Raw genomic sequence first — 15,514 nt, 5'->3', positions numbered from 1 at the left:
TCTTACCATCACTATTGGAATCGAAGAGCACGAAACTAGCAGCAGAAAATCTATATGGCATGATATTAGGGAGTATTGGCAATAAACTTGAATAAATGCCATTTTTTAAGGAGAAAAGAGTTCATGTTTTCACAGCAGTAAAAAACATAAATTAGAAAGGTAATTATGATATATTTAGTATGGTATAAAGGCTTTTGAAGCAGTAACTGAAAAAAACATGTTTTTTTCATGCTAAAGAGGTTATTTCTGCAGTTATTTGCTTAAATGAGTATGACTGAATTTTTGCTCATTCAAAGGCAGTGTAATGAGGGCCTTTATTTGAAACTGTTCAGTTTTTTTTTTCAATGAGGATTTCTTTCTTTCCCAGGCATAACAGGGGGAATGCATAACAACAAAACAAAACAAATTGTTACTTTATTAGCCCAGAATTTCACAATTGATACATCCCTAAAATCAGTCCATCTATCTATCAAATAGTATATTCCTCCTTAGTTTATTTTAAGTCAGCTTTTACAATAAAGACTTTTACTTTTAATATTATCCCTTTGTGTTACTGTTGCTTCTCTAATTAAGGAGAGGATTTGCAAACATAATCACACCCAGTTTTTAAAAAAAAAGCAAAAAAAAAAAACGAATGCATTTGAGGGTAAGGAGGTTTTCATGACTTTTTTGGTGCTTTTAGATGCTTTCTTTTGTAGCACACTTATCTCTCCCCTTACCCCTCCCTCTACTACCTTCTCTCTGTCTCACTTTCTTGCTCCCCCTTTTTCAAAGAATTCCAATATTTTATCTTTTTCCATACTGAATCCCTCTATATCTCTCCCCTTCTCATTTCTTTCTTTCTTCCCCCTCTCATCAACCTCTTGCTCTTCTCCTCTCCAACCTTCTGCTCTCCATTTCCTCATCTGTTTTTATCACTTTGGAGGTGCTAATGAGGCCAGACTTCACTAAGTGTTGTGAACATGCTATTATCTGTCCTCTGCTTTGTTTTGTTCTCCAGCGTTTCATTTGGTTCCATGCTGAACTGCATTTTTATTTGATTGCTGTTCAGTCAGATGTTATTTTTTTACTTGAGACACATTTGTGACACAGGGAAGACACTAAAAGGAATTTTCTCTCATTTTTCCTCTTTTCTTCTGCATATTTATTCCTCTTCTTTCATTTTTTCTCTTTTTACTTTCATTTTTAAACCACTTTTCACATTTCTTCACCTCCTCTCCTCTTCTGCATCCCTCTCCATCTCTCTACCTTTCTCTCTCTCTCCTCCTTTATTCCTTTATCCAGTTATTTTTCTCCCTTCTTATGGCCGTCCTCACTCACTTCCCTTCTTTGTCAAATCCAATATGTCGGATCTTTGATCAGCTGAGGCAACAGGAGGAAATCAACTCTCGCTTCTTCATTATTCATACATTCCCCTCTCCTCCCGCCATCTGTCCATCCAATACATCTGACCCTGCGAGTAAGTGCAACTGCCCCGTTTCACCCACATGAACCGGCAGACACGCGGCACGCAAACATGAAATCACTGTCTCTCTTTCTAGGCCAGGTGTCAACAGCTCTCGTTCTCTCTCTCTTTGTTCACCCCGTCTCTCTGTCTCTCTCCCTCACAGTCAGCTGAATCAATAGCTCCTCTTCACCTCTCAGTCCATTCTATTAGAGACAACAATAGCTCCGCGCTGGACTAAGATTGCCTCCTATTGTGGCACCGGATGTCTATCAGCGAGCTGGACAGAACCAACACAACAAGGCTGTGAGGGTATGTGTACGTGGTAGAGAGAGAAAGAGACATAAGGAAGGAGAAGAGAGAGTGAGAGAGATGACAGGTCAAGATAAAGGGCAGACAATAAACTGAAGGACAGAGCAAAGATCTGTGATTCTCTGGTTTGTGTGTGTGTGAGGAGCCGAAAGTGATTGCATGAGGGAGATGACAGGTTGCGATAAGGTGTAGACAAAGGTGTAGACAATTACAGTTGTTCAGAGCTACGGGCTGGCCAGATTTCATTCTGTTGCTTCAAGTGTTTTTGTGTGAACATCTCTGGCCTAGTCGGAGGGCAGTAAACTTTAATGTGTACTGGCAGCACAAGAGGTGAGATAATGATAAAGTTTGAGAAAGAATAGGGCAGCTGGCCAAGCTGAAGCAATGGAATAAAGACAGGATTTAGGGATGTCAACAGTTAACCGTTAATCATTCAACAGCCAAGAATTCAGTTAGTTAGTAAGAAAGTAAGTGATTGGTTAAGACATTAAGAAATGAAGTAAGTAAGTTCAGAAACACTGTGCCCACCCTTGGGTCTCCCCTAAGGTCGCCCTGGTAGGTAAGCAGCTCAACTTTGAGCCACAAAAGCCCTTTACAGGAGTCCCACACATTTTTCAGGACAGAATTTCAAAACATTTTTATGACTTTTCAAGGGCCTATAACACTGCCTGGTGTTTTACGGACATTTAAAACTATTCAAACATTAATTTCACACTATTCATTTCAGCGAGCTGGCAAATCTAAATGGGAGAGACAGAGTGTGGAGAGAAAATGGAGAAACGTACGTGAAATGTCACGTATTGTCACATTTTAGAGCCGTGTTAGACCGACAGCTGCTGAATAGAAATTTGCAGTTGCGTTACACTGCGCAGAAGGTTACACACAACAAAATTCCATGATTTTTCCACAGCTTTCAGTAACTTTTCCTAATTCTATGAATTTCCAGGCCAGGAAAATGTAATTGTGAAAGTCCATGACTTATCCGGGTTTTCCATGACCATGGGAACACAAGCTTTTTTTAATGTTCACTACTGTTAACTCTGTAAGAAGTGTCAGCAAAACTGGTGTTGCTAATATAGTTAACAATGCGAAAGGAGTACTGCAGCTCAAAAATGAAGCCACTTGCTGACAGGGAAAACCTGGGGGGAGAGACAATGTTTTTGCATCATTACTACCGGTACTGAATGCCACCTCTGACTGGCTTAAGCTTTGAAATGTTACACTAAAGCTCACCCCGTCAAGGGAGTGCCGGACCAAAAGTAAAGGCCTCTTGTATTCAACAGGTGGATATTTAAGTGGGTATCCAATAAAATGTATGTTTTGACAAACTGTAGTGTTAAACCTGGGTTTGCTGTTCTTTGGTTAAAATTATGGTTATATTCATTTATGTGAAAAGTGTATCTGATAACTAAAAAAATAAATAAATAAAATCCCACATCTGAACGTTTTATTTAGAGCAAGAAAAACATCTATCCAGTATCAAGTAAATAAAATATATGTGATATTATATTGTGATAAATTTGAATAAGCTATTGTGTCATTTGCTAATTTTCTTTCTTTCTCAAAAGATTTTTTTTTTTTTTTATTTCAAGCCGCATACCCTGGGCAGTTAAGCGTGACTGGGCCAAAGACATGAGTCAACACAGCATCTGCTCCTATCTCATGATGCAACATAAGATTACTGTCATGTCTGTGGTAATATCCTACATATTGGTGAATTTGGATATGTCTTATGAAATTAAACACAGTATGCGTTTACTGTCGACATTCAGGCATTCCCCAGGGACCTCCTTGACGCCTACATCCCCAGAGCTTCAGAGAGCCAGGGGAGGTGTCAGATCTGTGCAGAGCAACGAAACAAAAACATCAACACATCTCCACCATTGTGATAACAGCATTCAAAACACAAGTTTTACTCTCAGTAGTTTCTGTGACATTAGAGATGTGTTCAAAATAAGTAAAGTCATGCAATGCCACTGTTTCTATATTTCAGTGTGGATTTGTAGTTTGCAGTTTAGCATTAGTGGGTTAAATAATAGGGCGCGATTACACAATGTGTCAATACTGAGTGCTTTCTGATTTCAACGCGTCAGGGACGCAGGGTACGTAGCTAGCAACATCAATGCGTAACTGTACAATACAATAATGTTTTTTCAGATATACTGGAGAAGCTTTTTCTAAGAGGTGAGGGAAAGCTCAGCTGTAAAAAGCTGGTCACCTGGTTTCTCAAATCCCTACTCCAATTACAGAAACCCCATTTCTCATATATGTGACATTTAAGAAATAAGGTCAATGCAGAAAGCAGAGTGTAACCTGGTTAATGTAAATGCACAACCTCAGTCTGTGTCTCCTGAACACTTAACTGTGAGGAGAACACGGGGCCAGACGCCATTTTTAACACAGGGAAACATCTCGTACATCTTCAACACCTTTGAATTGCCTTATTCATAACATATTTGTTGTGAAGCGGCCTGTTTACCCAAGAGCAAACCAATACTTATTACTTAGAGCGGTAAATGTAAAAGCTTTTTTGTTATATCAGAAGGAAGTAACTGTCACAGAGAGTTAACCAGCACTTTGAGACTGCCTTGGAGTATGAATTGTGGTTTATACAAAAACCTGCCTTGCCTTACATGACCCCTAATGTGATCAACACCACTTGCTTCTCTGCTAACAATATTTTCATCCAGCATAAGGGTGCACACTCTTTCCTTTATGCCATTCTTATTACATGAATGTCTCCTTCCATCCTTCCTGTGCCTGATTTTCCAGCCTCAGCCTTTATTCTAACCCCCCCCCCCCCAGCAGCTGTTACTGCCTCCCTCTCCACTGACCTGCGTGTAAGCTCGCTTGGCTAACAGGATATAACTTAATCTGTGAAAGAAAGCAAGATGAAGAAGAGGAAAGAAAAAAATAAATAAATATAGAGGGAGGTGGAGGTGTTAAGGTCTAAGTTGTTTTCGAACACTGGCTACATTTACATGCACACCAATAAGGCTTGGAGGACAGACAATACAAACACATGTACAAACAAGCTGTCAAGCATCATATACACACACACACCAGCTGGCAGATCACTCCTCTATGTGTGTGTGTGTGTGTGTGTGTGTGTGTGTGTGTGTGTGTGTGTGTGTGTGTGTAGGCGGTGGATTGAGTGACAGCCCAAGGTGACAGTAGAGAACCCTTGGGGGAAACCAGAACAGGACACGGCGTCTGGTTCGCTCTGGCTACCGTCTGCTAGACGTCGGTCCTCGGACCCCTGTTCCCATCCGAGGGAGAGCCCAACTCTAGCTGGCACCACGGAAACAGATGGTTACCTTGACAATGAGCAGGCACGCTTCGATTGGCTCGTGCTATGAGGGAGGGGCTGGCGGCTGCTCAGACAGAGCTGATGGCCATTTCATCTTTGTGTGTTTTAGATGAATTAAATGCAGTTTATTTATCTTGTTGGTGACTGAACTACAGAGGGTTTACCATAATGCAGTTTCTTTAAATACTTTTTAGGCTGTTTTGGCCTTTTTTAAAAGTAAAGAGATAAAAATGAAAGGAGGGAGAGAGAGAGGGCACGACATAAAGCAAAGGGCCTGGAACCCCGAGCTGCTGCTGAGAACTTAGCCTATATTTGGCTTACGCTTTACCATTTGAGCTACCAGGGCGCCCAAACATGACACAAGTTAGTGATAAAATAATATAATTAACTTGGGTCCAGCTGATATAAGCCTGTGACCTAAGCTATAAGAGTATTAAAAATATCATTTTATTATTAAATAGCATGATAAACTATAATATTTTGGTCCAAAATTGTCATACGTTTAAAAATAAATGACTTTTTTTTTTTTACTACAAGAACCCCTCACTAAAGTTGGTACCTAAAAATGTTGCTTTACAGCAGAAAGCTGTTTTGTTTTGTTTCTTTTTTTAATTTATTATTTAGCTTCATTTTATTAGCATTATTTTTTATTTGCTTTTTTTCTCTTCTTCATTTTGCCTCATACTGCAAATTTTCGCAAAGAGTGGTACAATAAAATGCATTGGACTCAGTCCGCAAGGGTTCTGTGCGCAACAATTTTCATGACATGACAGATTAAAAGACATAAAAAGCATACAAAAAATGTGGACTTTGTGTGCAATGGTCTTTAGTAATGTATACTTCTGAAAAGCTGCAAAATGTTATTGTTGCTCTGCCATCTGTCAAACTGTCCGGCTGAAAAGCTATCTGAAAAAAAAAACCAGAATGAATATAAATATCCTTCATGTCCTCCACTCTGCGGCTATAAATAAGAATGACTCTGAAGTTAAATTAAAAGTTACAACAGCGTGTCTGATGAATAATATCAACATTCCCTTCCAAGTTTGCAGCAGACGATTACATTCGAACCAAAAAAGGGTCAGAGACATTTTCCTGTTGGACCCCCATTTGTCAAGACTGCTGTTGAAATAAAATAAGTTCAGATCCCAGGGCGAAATTACATTTCTCAAAGTTAGGTCGTGGACTGGAAAAATGCATTTAAGAGCCCCTGCTGTAAAAAGGCATATCTGCAGAATTAACATAAAAGGCAGGTTTTCATCTGCTGCCTTTAAAACTGAGAGCCCTCGGGGGTGTGCTGGCGGAATAATGGACTTTTTAAACTTTTTGACTTCATTTCCCTCCCTGGGCATGGCAGGTGAGACACTGGCTCGCTGACAGCACATAGCCGTTGCACACTGAGAGCAGCAGTGCACTTTCAGCTGTCTATACCTGTAAAATGCAACATAGATTAAATTACTGAGGCTTTAAGTGACTGTTTTAACTGCAGAGGTTACTGATATATTATGGTTTGGGATTAACAGGACATGTTTAAATCAACAGCGCGATACTGGGCAGAGATGACGGCTCCATTTAAATTCATTGAAACAGGCAGACATGAAACCATTTTAACAAGTTAAATTAGCAAAGTTAGCCAGAGGCGCTGTCCAATTTAGCACAGTACAAGACTAATTGGCTGCTGGAGAGACTGGGGTAACATTGGGGTCAACTTAACGGAGGTGTGTCTCAAATGGGTAGACATACAGATCTCTAGAAATTCCATTACCTTTTCTGTCCATTTATTTTATGTCTAGAGGACGAGAGTCGTGGCTAAAAGCACATTAATAGATCACATGGCTGGATAATCATAAACAATAATAAACACTGGCCGATTTGAACAGGACTAATGTGAACCTTTCCAGTCCAGTATCTCGGGCAGTTCAGCCATGTTTTTCTGATCATGTCAGAACTAGATGTGGCCATCGTGCGCCTGTTTGATGTGTAAATGGGCTTGTGGAGAGCTGTGTGCTGTTATCGTGTTGATGCTGTCGTAACACACACACACAGACACAAACACTACATGCTTGTTCATTTAACAGAGTGTTAAAGGTCATGCCAGGACAGAACAATGCCTGTCTTCACTCATTTAGTCCTGAAACTGTCACTCACTGTCTGCTAAAGCAACTGGAGGGAAGTGTGCAGCATGTTGTGCTGGTATGTGGGTGTGTAGTCCTGGATTCCAGCCTAGACAACAGCTTTAATTTCATTAATAATACACACAAAAAAAATGTTGCTCTCTAGTCTTGACGCATTTAAAGGGGGATCCAAAGATGTAGCAATTTAGTGCTTTGGGAGTGCGAGGATCAACACAAAATAAAACACCATCCTACAAAAAACTCATTTGTACAGGTCCTTCTGATTTTGACATGAGACTCTTGCTTGAAATCGATACATTTTTAAGAAAATAAATAGTTCTGATCCTCGATTATAATTGGCTGTTCAAAGCCGGTGTAAAATACTTTATAAACACACAGCTGTAGCCGCATTAGGATTTCACTATTACTGCATCAATTAGTCACCAAGCTGCAACCTCCAAGGCTAAAAAATGAAGCCAGTGTGGAGGTGCCAAATATTGCTGTCTCTGAAAATCCACCTGAGGTGCCTATGGTAAAGGGATACTTCACACAAAAATGAAACTTCAGTCATTATCTCCTCACCCTCATGCAGAAATGGAAAGTCAGGTGAAGTTTTGTAGTCCACAAAACACTGCTGGAGGTTCACAGGGAAAAGGCGTTACACATCTCCCAAAGAACTGAAGCATATAGTGACAAGATTTCAATCATTGGCGCCATGTTTTTATGTTTTTAGCTTTGTGGTGTTGACACACAGGCCGCAGCATACACACTGCAGCACCATGCACATCTTGTTTTTTTCTTTTTTTCTATCTTTCTTTGTCTTGTTGATGTGTTTAAAGACGTCTTTATAATCGGTACGTCCTGTTTCTCTATTCTTTTGCACAGTTGTATGTTAGGAAGCCTTGTATAACATGTAGGCCAAGGCACTACGGATGAAAAATAGCAACCTGGAATTTTTTATACTTTGTGTATTGATTAATTTGGACTGGCCCTATTTAATTAAACTAAACTAATGAAATGTTACTTGAGGCTGCGGTTTTCCATTCCCTGTTTTGCCAAACAGCCCCCCTCAGCTGTTCTCAAATCACTGTAAACCACAGCCTCTTGTGGCTTACTGCTTAACTCTAACCCATGTACCTCTTATCCCAGCCTGCTGCTCCAGAGGAGGGGGCTGCAATGCTGCCAATTAAAACAGCAGCTCATTAGAGAAGCTGCTTAAGTGAACTGACAGCCAAAATAGCCTGTTCACTTTTAGGTGGGAGAGATGTAGTTAATGGCCAATTTACTGTATTAAAAAATAAAGAAAACTTTCAAAAACATTTCCACTGTACACCAGGTAATTATACAGGACCACAAGAAAACCACACCAGCTGTGTTTCATGGATAGATGGGGGTTCTTCACAAACTTCCCCAACCATGCTTTCAAAGCTCCCATTTATGACTTTCCTCTGCATAGTCATGCAATTAAACGCCTTTAAATATTTCACACAAATTGGTGCGACAAACAGTGTGGCGCCAGTTCAGCAGATACTGGATACACACTGGACATATAAGGTGCTTAAAAGGCAGTGAGCAAATGTAATTGCATGGGCAGACTCCCTTTCTCTGTAACCCCCAGACCTCCACCTTCAGGCCCTCAGTTAAGTGTAATAGTGTATAGTGGATGTGAGAGGGTTTGAGACGAGGTCAGAGCAAGGATCACCAACTAATTACGGTGCTGAGGCACTCAGCCTCCGTCAGATTGTTTAGAAAGCATTAGGGGGGAAACATGGGCTTCCCTGGTGCATTGCACGTAATTAGTTTGGAGCCAAGGTCACAAACAAACACAAGCACGGGGACAAACAACATCCGTACACTTGCAAAAGCGTACACAAAGACACACACTCTATTCTTCTCTCTTACTTCCTCTGCTCTCGAGCTTCTCTCTTGTCTTGCTCTCTCAGGGGCAACAAGGCACGGCGTCTATTAATTTCCTAAATGAATAGCCGGCCAATTGATAGTTATTTATGGATCATCACACTTTATGCACAACACATGCTCCTTACTATTAATTACCTTTAGTGTGGGGCCGGGCGATATATTGAGTTCCACAATACGGAGTATGTTTTTAATGCATAGATGTATTAACAGGGTGTCTACAGATATCTGACACTTAAATTTAACAGTTTTAAAGAGCTTTTTCAAGATAGTTTACGTCTTTCTGGACTAATAACTTCTTTGTATTTAAGCAATACAGGTATAAATCAAGTACAGATATATATATGTGGTCATGTACAGAGAGAGGTTTTATGTAAGAAATGCATATGCTAATGCTAATGTTATTGCAATGCTATGCTAATTAGAGTAAATTAGGTTAATCTACATTGTGCTAACAAGTTAGTGAAAGCATGAAATAGAAAGACAGTATTAGGTTCAGTGGCAGGTTTAAAGATTTGTAACATCTTAAAAACTGATCATAGTACTACAGATTTTCACTCATTTTGACATAAAGAACTCAAAAAATGGATAAATGAAATCAGTTCAAACATTTGTGGCAATCGAGATGTCACAGATTCAAATTTAAGGCCATTTATTGACCTTTTAAGTCAAGGTGAAATAAAAAATGGCCTTTGTGACTCTTTCAGATGGCATCCTCTGACATTTTTACCTCCTTAATAACATGCTGTAAAAAATAACAAAAAATCAATTCCTTCATATCAAAATCCAATTATGTTTTCTTCCTTTAAAACAAAATATAACATGTGCCTAAACAAGCTAATACCAACCAATTTCAACCAATAGTATCACAGCATCCAACAGGTCAATCTGCAGATTTAACTTGCATAGAGCTAAGAGTAAGTTAGCCAGCTAGCAATAAGCATGCTATGCTGTAATGTCTCCCTGTTGCCCAAATTACTGTCATTACAGTTAGCTGTCAAATCAAATGTGAAGGTTATGATTTAAATCCCTCTTGTAACTGTACACCAAACACATATTTCATTTAACTCAAATATACTTCACAGTAGAGAAGATAAAGATGCTCTAGTTTCAGTTTCTTTGGAATTTTACAGCCTAATATTCATAAAAAAAATTGAATTTAAGACATTTAAGACTTTCTAAGGACCTGCAGAAACCCTGATTACACAGCGTAAACTAACAGCAATGAGCCATTAAAACCAACTTTCTCACTAAAACAGCACACCATCGAGACACGTAGAGTGCATATTTTACCCCTAAAGCACTAATATCCATAAAAACAATAAGCCTATTGCCTAATCAATACATTTAAAGACTAACGGCCGTGGCCATTCTCCAAAGTGTTACTTTAGATTAGGGTCATTGACCCGGCCGGGGAGACTTGGCAGATGCTTCTTTAACTGCGCCAGGAAACAATAATTATAGTAATTGTGCTAAAACATGGATCACAGAGACAACCAGTGACACTCAGGCCACAACCATTAGAACCAATCAGACTTTCAAAATTAACAGTTAGTCAAAAGGTATCAAAAATGTTTGTTTCATGATGAGACAAAACGTTTTTTTCAAATGTGCTGACAGCACAAATAGCATCTACAAGGTAAAAACTACTGCCTCAGAATGTGTGCTTTTACAGAAAGATATGGTGAAAAGATATTTTTAGGGCTAAGGTAGAATTGAGGATGGTTGGTTACAATGATAGTGTTGAAGGCAAATCTACCGCCAGCCCAGGCAGGCACGTTTAGAATTGACAGATGGCTCAACCATGACTGCTGAGAGCAAGGCCGATTAAGAGAGCTGGTGGGCAAAGGGGTTTTTGGAAGAAATGATGAAACAAAATGAAGTTTGGTGCTGCGGTCTGTATGCAATTATCTGCTCTCCAGACACTCAGACCTGCTTTAGAATATGCAAGACAATCACATTTCTTAAACCCACACTGAAAAGCAGTCATACATAATGCTCACAATGTCGGAGACATCCTGCAGGCTTTGAGACAGACAGGAGTGTCAAGCCATCAGAGCTTCGACGTATGACTCTTTGCATACAAACAATTATCTGCAGCTGTACATCATGCACACATACACTAAACAAAAATACATGTACATTAAAAATTCTTCATCAGAAATGTGCTGATGTAAGCACTGGACAATGATTACATGATAAACTCTTACGGACGGTAAAATGGTATGAAATACTACCCAAATGATCAAATATTTGGCAACAAAGGTCTCATAAGGAAGTTGGCGTAGATGTTGCAATAGCATCTGTTATATCAGACCTATTTGTCAAAAGAACAAAAAGCAGCATTGAAGGCTCTTCTCGATAGAGGAGATGTTTTTTGCTCTTCTCCCGACAATGACAATGACGAGCCCCTTTTCCACTGCACAAAAAAAAAGCCTCCAACACCTGCAAACCTCTGGCTTTTTAATTTTATAGTAAAGGTATTACTAAGCATTAACAACCATGTCAAATGACTCTGCAGTAGTCATGGGTATTTATGACCGACTGTCACTAATTATCATCCGTCTACACCTCAGCGGCGCTCGAACATCGATCCAAATTAATCTGTGCCGAGTTTGAAAGAGAGACTGAATAAGTAAGAGATGTTGAAAAAGAAGTAACCACAATAAAGTTTTCAGAGATCTCTGTCCATGCTGCTTTCTACTGTTTAGTTCTCCGGCCTGTCTGTGACGTTGAACGTGACAACCCAAAAAAATAAATGAACACACAGAAAAGCATACTTGTCTGCTATTCGCAATGAACAAAGGAGTCTAATTTTTTAGCGGTTTTACCCATGTTTAAATAACCCACTTACATGCACCTGGTTTGGTGTATTGAAAGTCCAAACAGCTTCAAATGATTCTGAGTAATAAACCTTCTGGTGCATCAAGTTAGCTAACTAAAGGAGCTCAAAACAATCAACAATATAAAGACACTTTTTGCTATCTTCTTGTGTACAAATAGAGGCGTTTGTGCAACTAAGACTGTCCCCTGGTATGTTAACCAGTGCATCACCCCTCCTGTAATGTCATGCAGTTGCAAGTGCTGCTAATATGACTGAAAATCAACACCTCAGTGTGCAGCTGTACGCAACTTCCAGCCACATTCAGCTAACTGTTTGGGATAAACGGTTTATGTGGCTGGGAGATCTCACCCTTGGGTTGTCGTCTGACCAAACTCATATAGAGCTGCAGAAACACTGTATTTGCTATGCTGCAAAACACTTACTGCCAAGTGCAAACAGGTGGAGAGCTGATGTAAACAAGTGGCGGTGAGAGGAACACTTATCTCTATTAAGACCAGATCAGAGACCCATACAGAAAAAAGCTTTCAAAGAGCACTGAAGAGAGTTAAGAAATGTGGAGGGAGAAAAGACGAACAGGGCGGTGAGAGACTGAGCATGTACAGTCTTGCTTGTATACAAGTACAAAAAAACCCTACGTGCGTATTTTTTGATCAGACTTTGTTCTAAGAAAGCCTACATCTTTTCAACGCACACACATGCTTACCTGGATGCCGTCCAGGAGTTTGCTCATGCACCAGAAGCTGTCAGCCTCGATGTTCCTCAGAGCCTCTTCCTGCAGACTGGACACGTCAAAGTTTTCCACCTCCTCCTCTAGAGAAGACAAAGGAGAACACAGAGGGTGAGAAATAAACAGTGCAGGGGGGAGGGATGGACAAAGAGAGGGAGACAGGTGAAGGGAACAGTTTAAGAAAGGGGGGAAAAGAGAGAGAAAAAGAAGCACTTCAGGTCTACCAGCACAGCAGGAGCTGTGTCGTTAGCCCACCACTCAGACAGGGGAACAAGGACATCAAGGTGCGGTGGGAGGACAAATCCAGCGTGGAGAGTGTGAGAAAGTGGAGAGCTAAGGGTGGTGGGTTATGAAAGAGATGTATAAAAAGGAAGGAAGACGCTGACAAATTGGGAGCACAAGAACAAAAGAGGGATGAAAAGATGGAGGCAGTGTGCCACTGAGCGTGTAGGAAGAAAATAAAACAGAGCAGCCAATTGATTACCATCTTAAAAAACAGCAGTTCAACCTTTTTCCATGGCTACTTTGAACATTCAGATAATGTCACCCTGTCTCTGTGCACACAGTATAATAAGAACTTGATACATCGCAGCCAGTGAGCTTGTTTCTCGGAAAAACAAAAGAAATGATGCAACCTTTGCTCTGTCTTCTTGAGTTCAAATTACCACTACGAATCACTGTCATTGACTATTAAAAAGAGTTGCCTTTAGACTGCCAATGTAATCTTTTATCATATTCACAGTATAATTCGATAATTCTACACAATATTTTTGTTGGTATTTGTTTAATTTTTATGATTTCATTTCAAATTCATTGTTAAGGCCATTTGTAAACTGCTATTAAAATGAGTACAAACGAAATTGCGAGGAGAGAAGGAAAGAAGGAAGTAGGACTATATGTCGTAGAAATAATATACAAATATTTTCAGGCTATATCGCCACGCATGATATATATGTCAATATTCTGAAATTTCTTATAAACTACTGTAGAAAACTGAAATAATAAACTACGAAATAAATTGCTGTTACAATATAGATAAAGTACTGTTACAATAAAGTTCAATAAAGTACTGCTGTGATAAAATTAAATAAAATACTGTGATAATAAAGTGAAATAAAATACTGGTTTACTAAAGTTAAATAAAGTATATATATTGTTATATAAAACGAATCAAAGCAGAACCAGTGGTGCTTTTATTTTGATGCACACAGCTAGTCTTTCGATCAACAGTCAGGAGTAACTTAAACTATAACATTGGTAAACATGAGGATTTATTAACTCTCCAGTTCATATATTAATAATATTTGCAAGTGGAAATGGTGCTCCATGGTTTCAAATTGCAACAATATGGTAACGGTTTGGAACCCCGATGATCAAAAAAAACACACTGTCACCAATGAGAAAATGATCTGGATGGGTGGGGGAGCACGTCTGATGCATTATATCCTACGACAATTAAAAAAGGGCGTAACAAATTATACTCCATGTTTGTGATATAGTCATTTTATATATTCCACAGGGAACAAGCTGCAATACATAGATTATAATCAACATACTGCCAAGCAACGTGTACTGTAATACAAACAGCTAAATACATGCAGCAGAATTAGGTTAGGACCTATCCTAAAATGCACCTCAGACTGCAGAGAAGAAACATTTCCAAACAGCGAGCACCCTGAGTTCCTAGTCATCTCCAGCGGGTGACTTCACCGTCGGGTGTCATCAGATGTCATTAACGGCAGCAGTGTGTGACGGACTGCAGGGGCTTTGACGGGCTTCTGACAAGCCACTGACAGCCAGTGGGGAGGAGATGGGACGAGACTGATTAACAATGATCTACAGAGAGAAAGAAACGCGAGAGAGGGGGGCCGGAGAGAGACCGAGAAAAGCAACTTGTGTGTGCTTGTGTGTGTGTGTGTGTGTGTGTGTGTGTGTGTGTGTGTGTGTGTGTGTGTGTGTGTGTGTGTTGGTGTGTGGTCATATTACAAAAAATTGGAGTTATGTATTTGTGTGAGTTTTTTGCATTCCTAATGCACACTTGTGCACACATCCAGAGGACCTGGCAGCTCTGCTTGGTATCCTTGGCAACCCCAGTGGAATGTTGTCAAGGTTGTAATGAGCATGCTCAGTCTGACGGACGGACAGACAGACAGGGAGCTGGCAGCGGGCCAGGACTACAAAGCCAGTAACAACTAAGCTGTGTATGTGTGTATGTGTATGTATGTGTGTGTGTGTGTGTGTGTGTGTGTGTGTGTGTGTGTGTGTGTGTGTACTAGTTCAACATCCTGCCATGCGGGTGCTCTCATCATTGTCTTGTCTGCTTGAAGTCAGGTTAGGATGGAAAGAAACTGGACAGAGAGGCTACGGTTCCTTCATTTCAGAGAGACCTTTCATCCTATCACACACGGACAGATCAAGGTGTCCAGAAATTGTGTTCACACAGCCAGCAGATCTTTAATACCAGATATGGAAGTGGTCAGGGGCTGGATTATGATTAGATGTCAGTATGGTTCATTCTAACCACAACACTAACACACAAGCAATATGAAAAGCAAAATGTAATACTGCTACGGGCTACACATAACAGCCATTATTAGTGCAAACATAGAGATATAATCTCATAAAATCCAATTTTTGGACAGAAATCAGAGACAGCTGATGGAATGAAAACTCACAATATTTCCCCACATCTTAAATTGAGGCCACAGAGGAAGTCAACTACAATCAGCTGAAGCTAAATGTGGAGTTGGAGCAGCTGTTATAACAGTGCAGAGACAAAAGAGGCCACCATCTGACCAATTTGAAGTCAGTATTTAGTTTGATAGATCCTCTATAGTGATGCAGAAGA

The 15,514-nt window shown here is 39.9% G+C and overlaps 1 protein-coding gene across 3 annotated transcripts in view; it reads right to left on the bottom strand.

The window, feature by feature from the left end:
• tbc1d22a (TBC1 domain family, member 22a) overlaps positions 1-15,514 on the bottom strand; it is a 161,139-nt gene that overhangs the window by 68,055 nt on the left and 77,570 nt on the right. For all 3 annotated transcript variants that reach the window (XM_088072619.1, XM_042511041.2, XM_042511040.2), the window contains one exon: positions 12,643-12,749. In XM_088072619.1, the coding sequence (XP_087928745.1) occupies positions 12,643-12,749 (107 nt within the window). The remainder of the gene's footprint in view (positions 1-12,642; positions 12,750-15,514) is intronic.

The sequence above is a fragment of the Plectropomus leopardus genome, chromosome 22 (assembly GCF_026936395.1).
Source record: "Plectropomus leopardus strain MGB_pleo_1.0 chromosome 22, ASM2693639v1, whole genome shotgun sequence".
NCBI lineage: Eukaryota > Metazoa > Chordata > Actinopteri > Perciformes > Serranidae > Plectropomus > Plectropomus leopardus.
The sequence above is the reverse complement of the archived record's forward strand: the minus strand, read 5'-3'. Positions and strand labels throughout refer to the sequence as shown.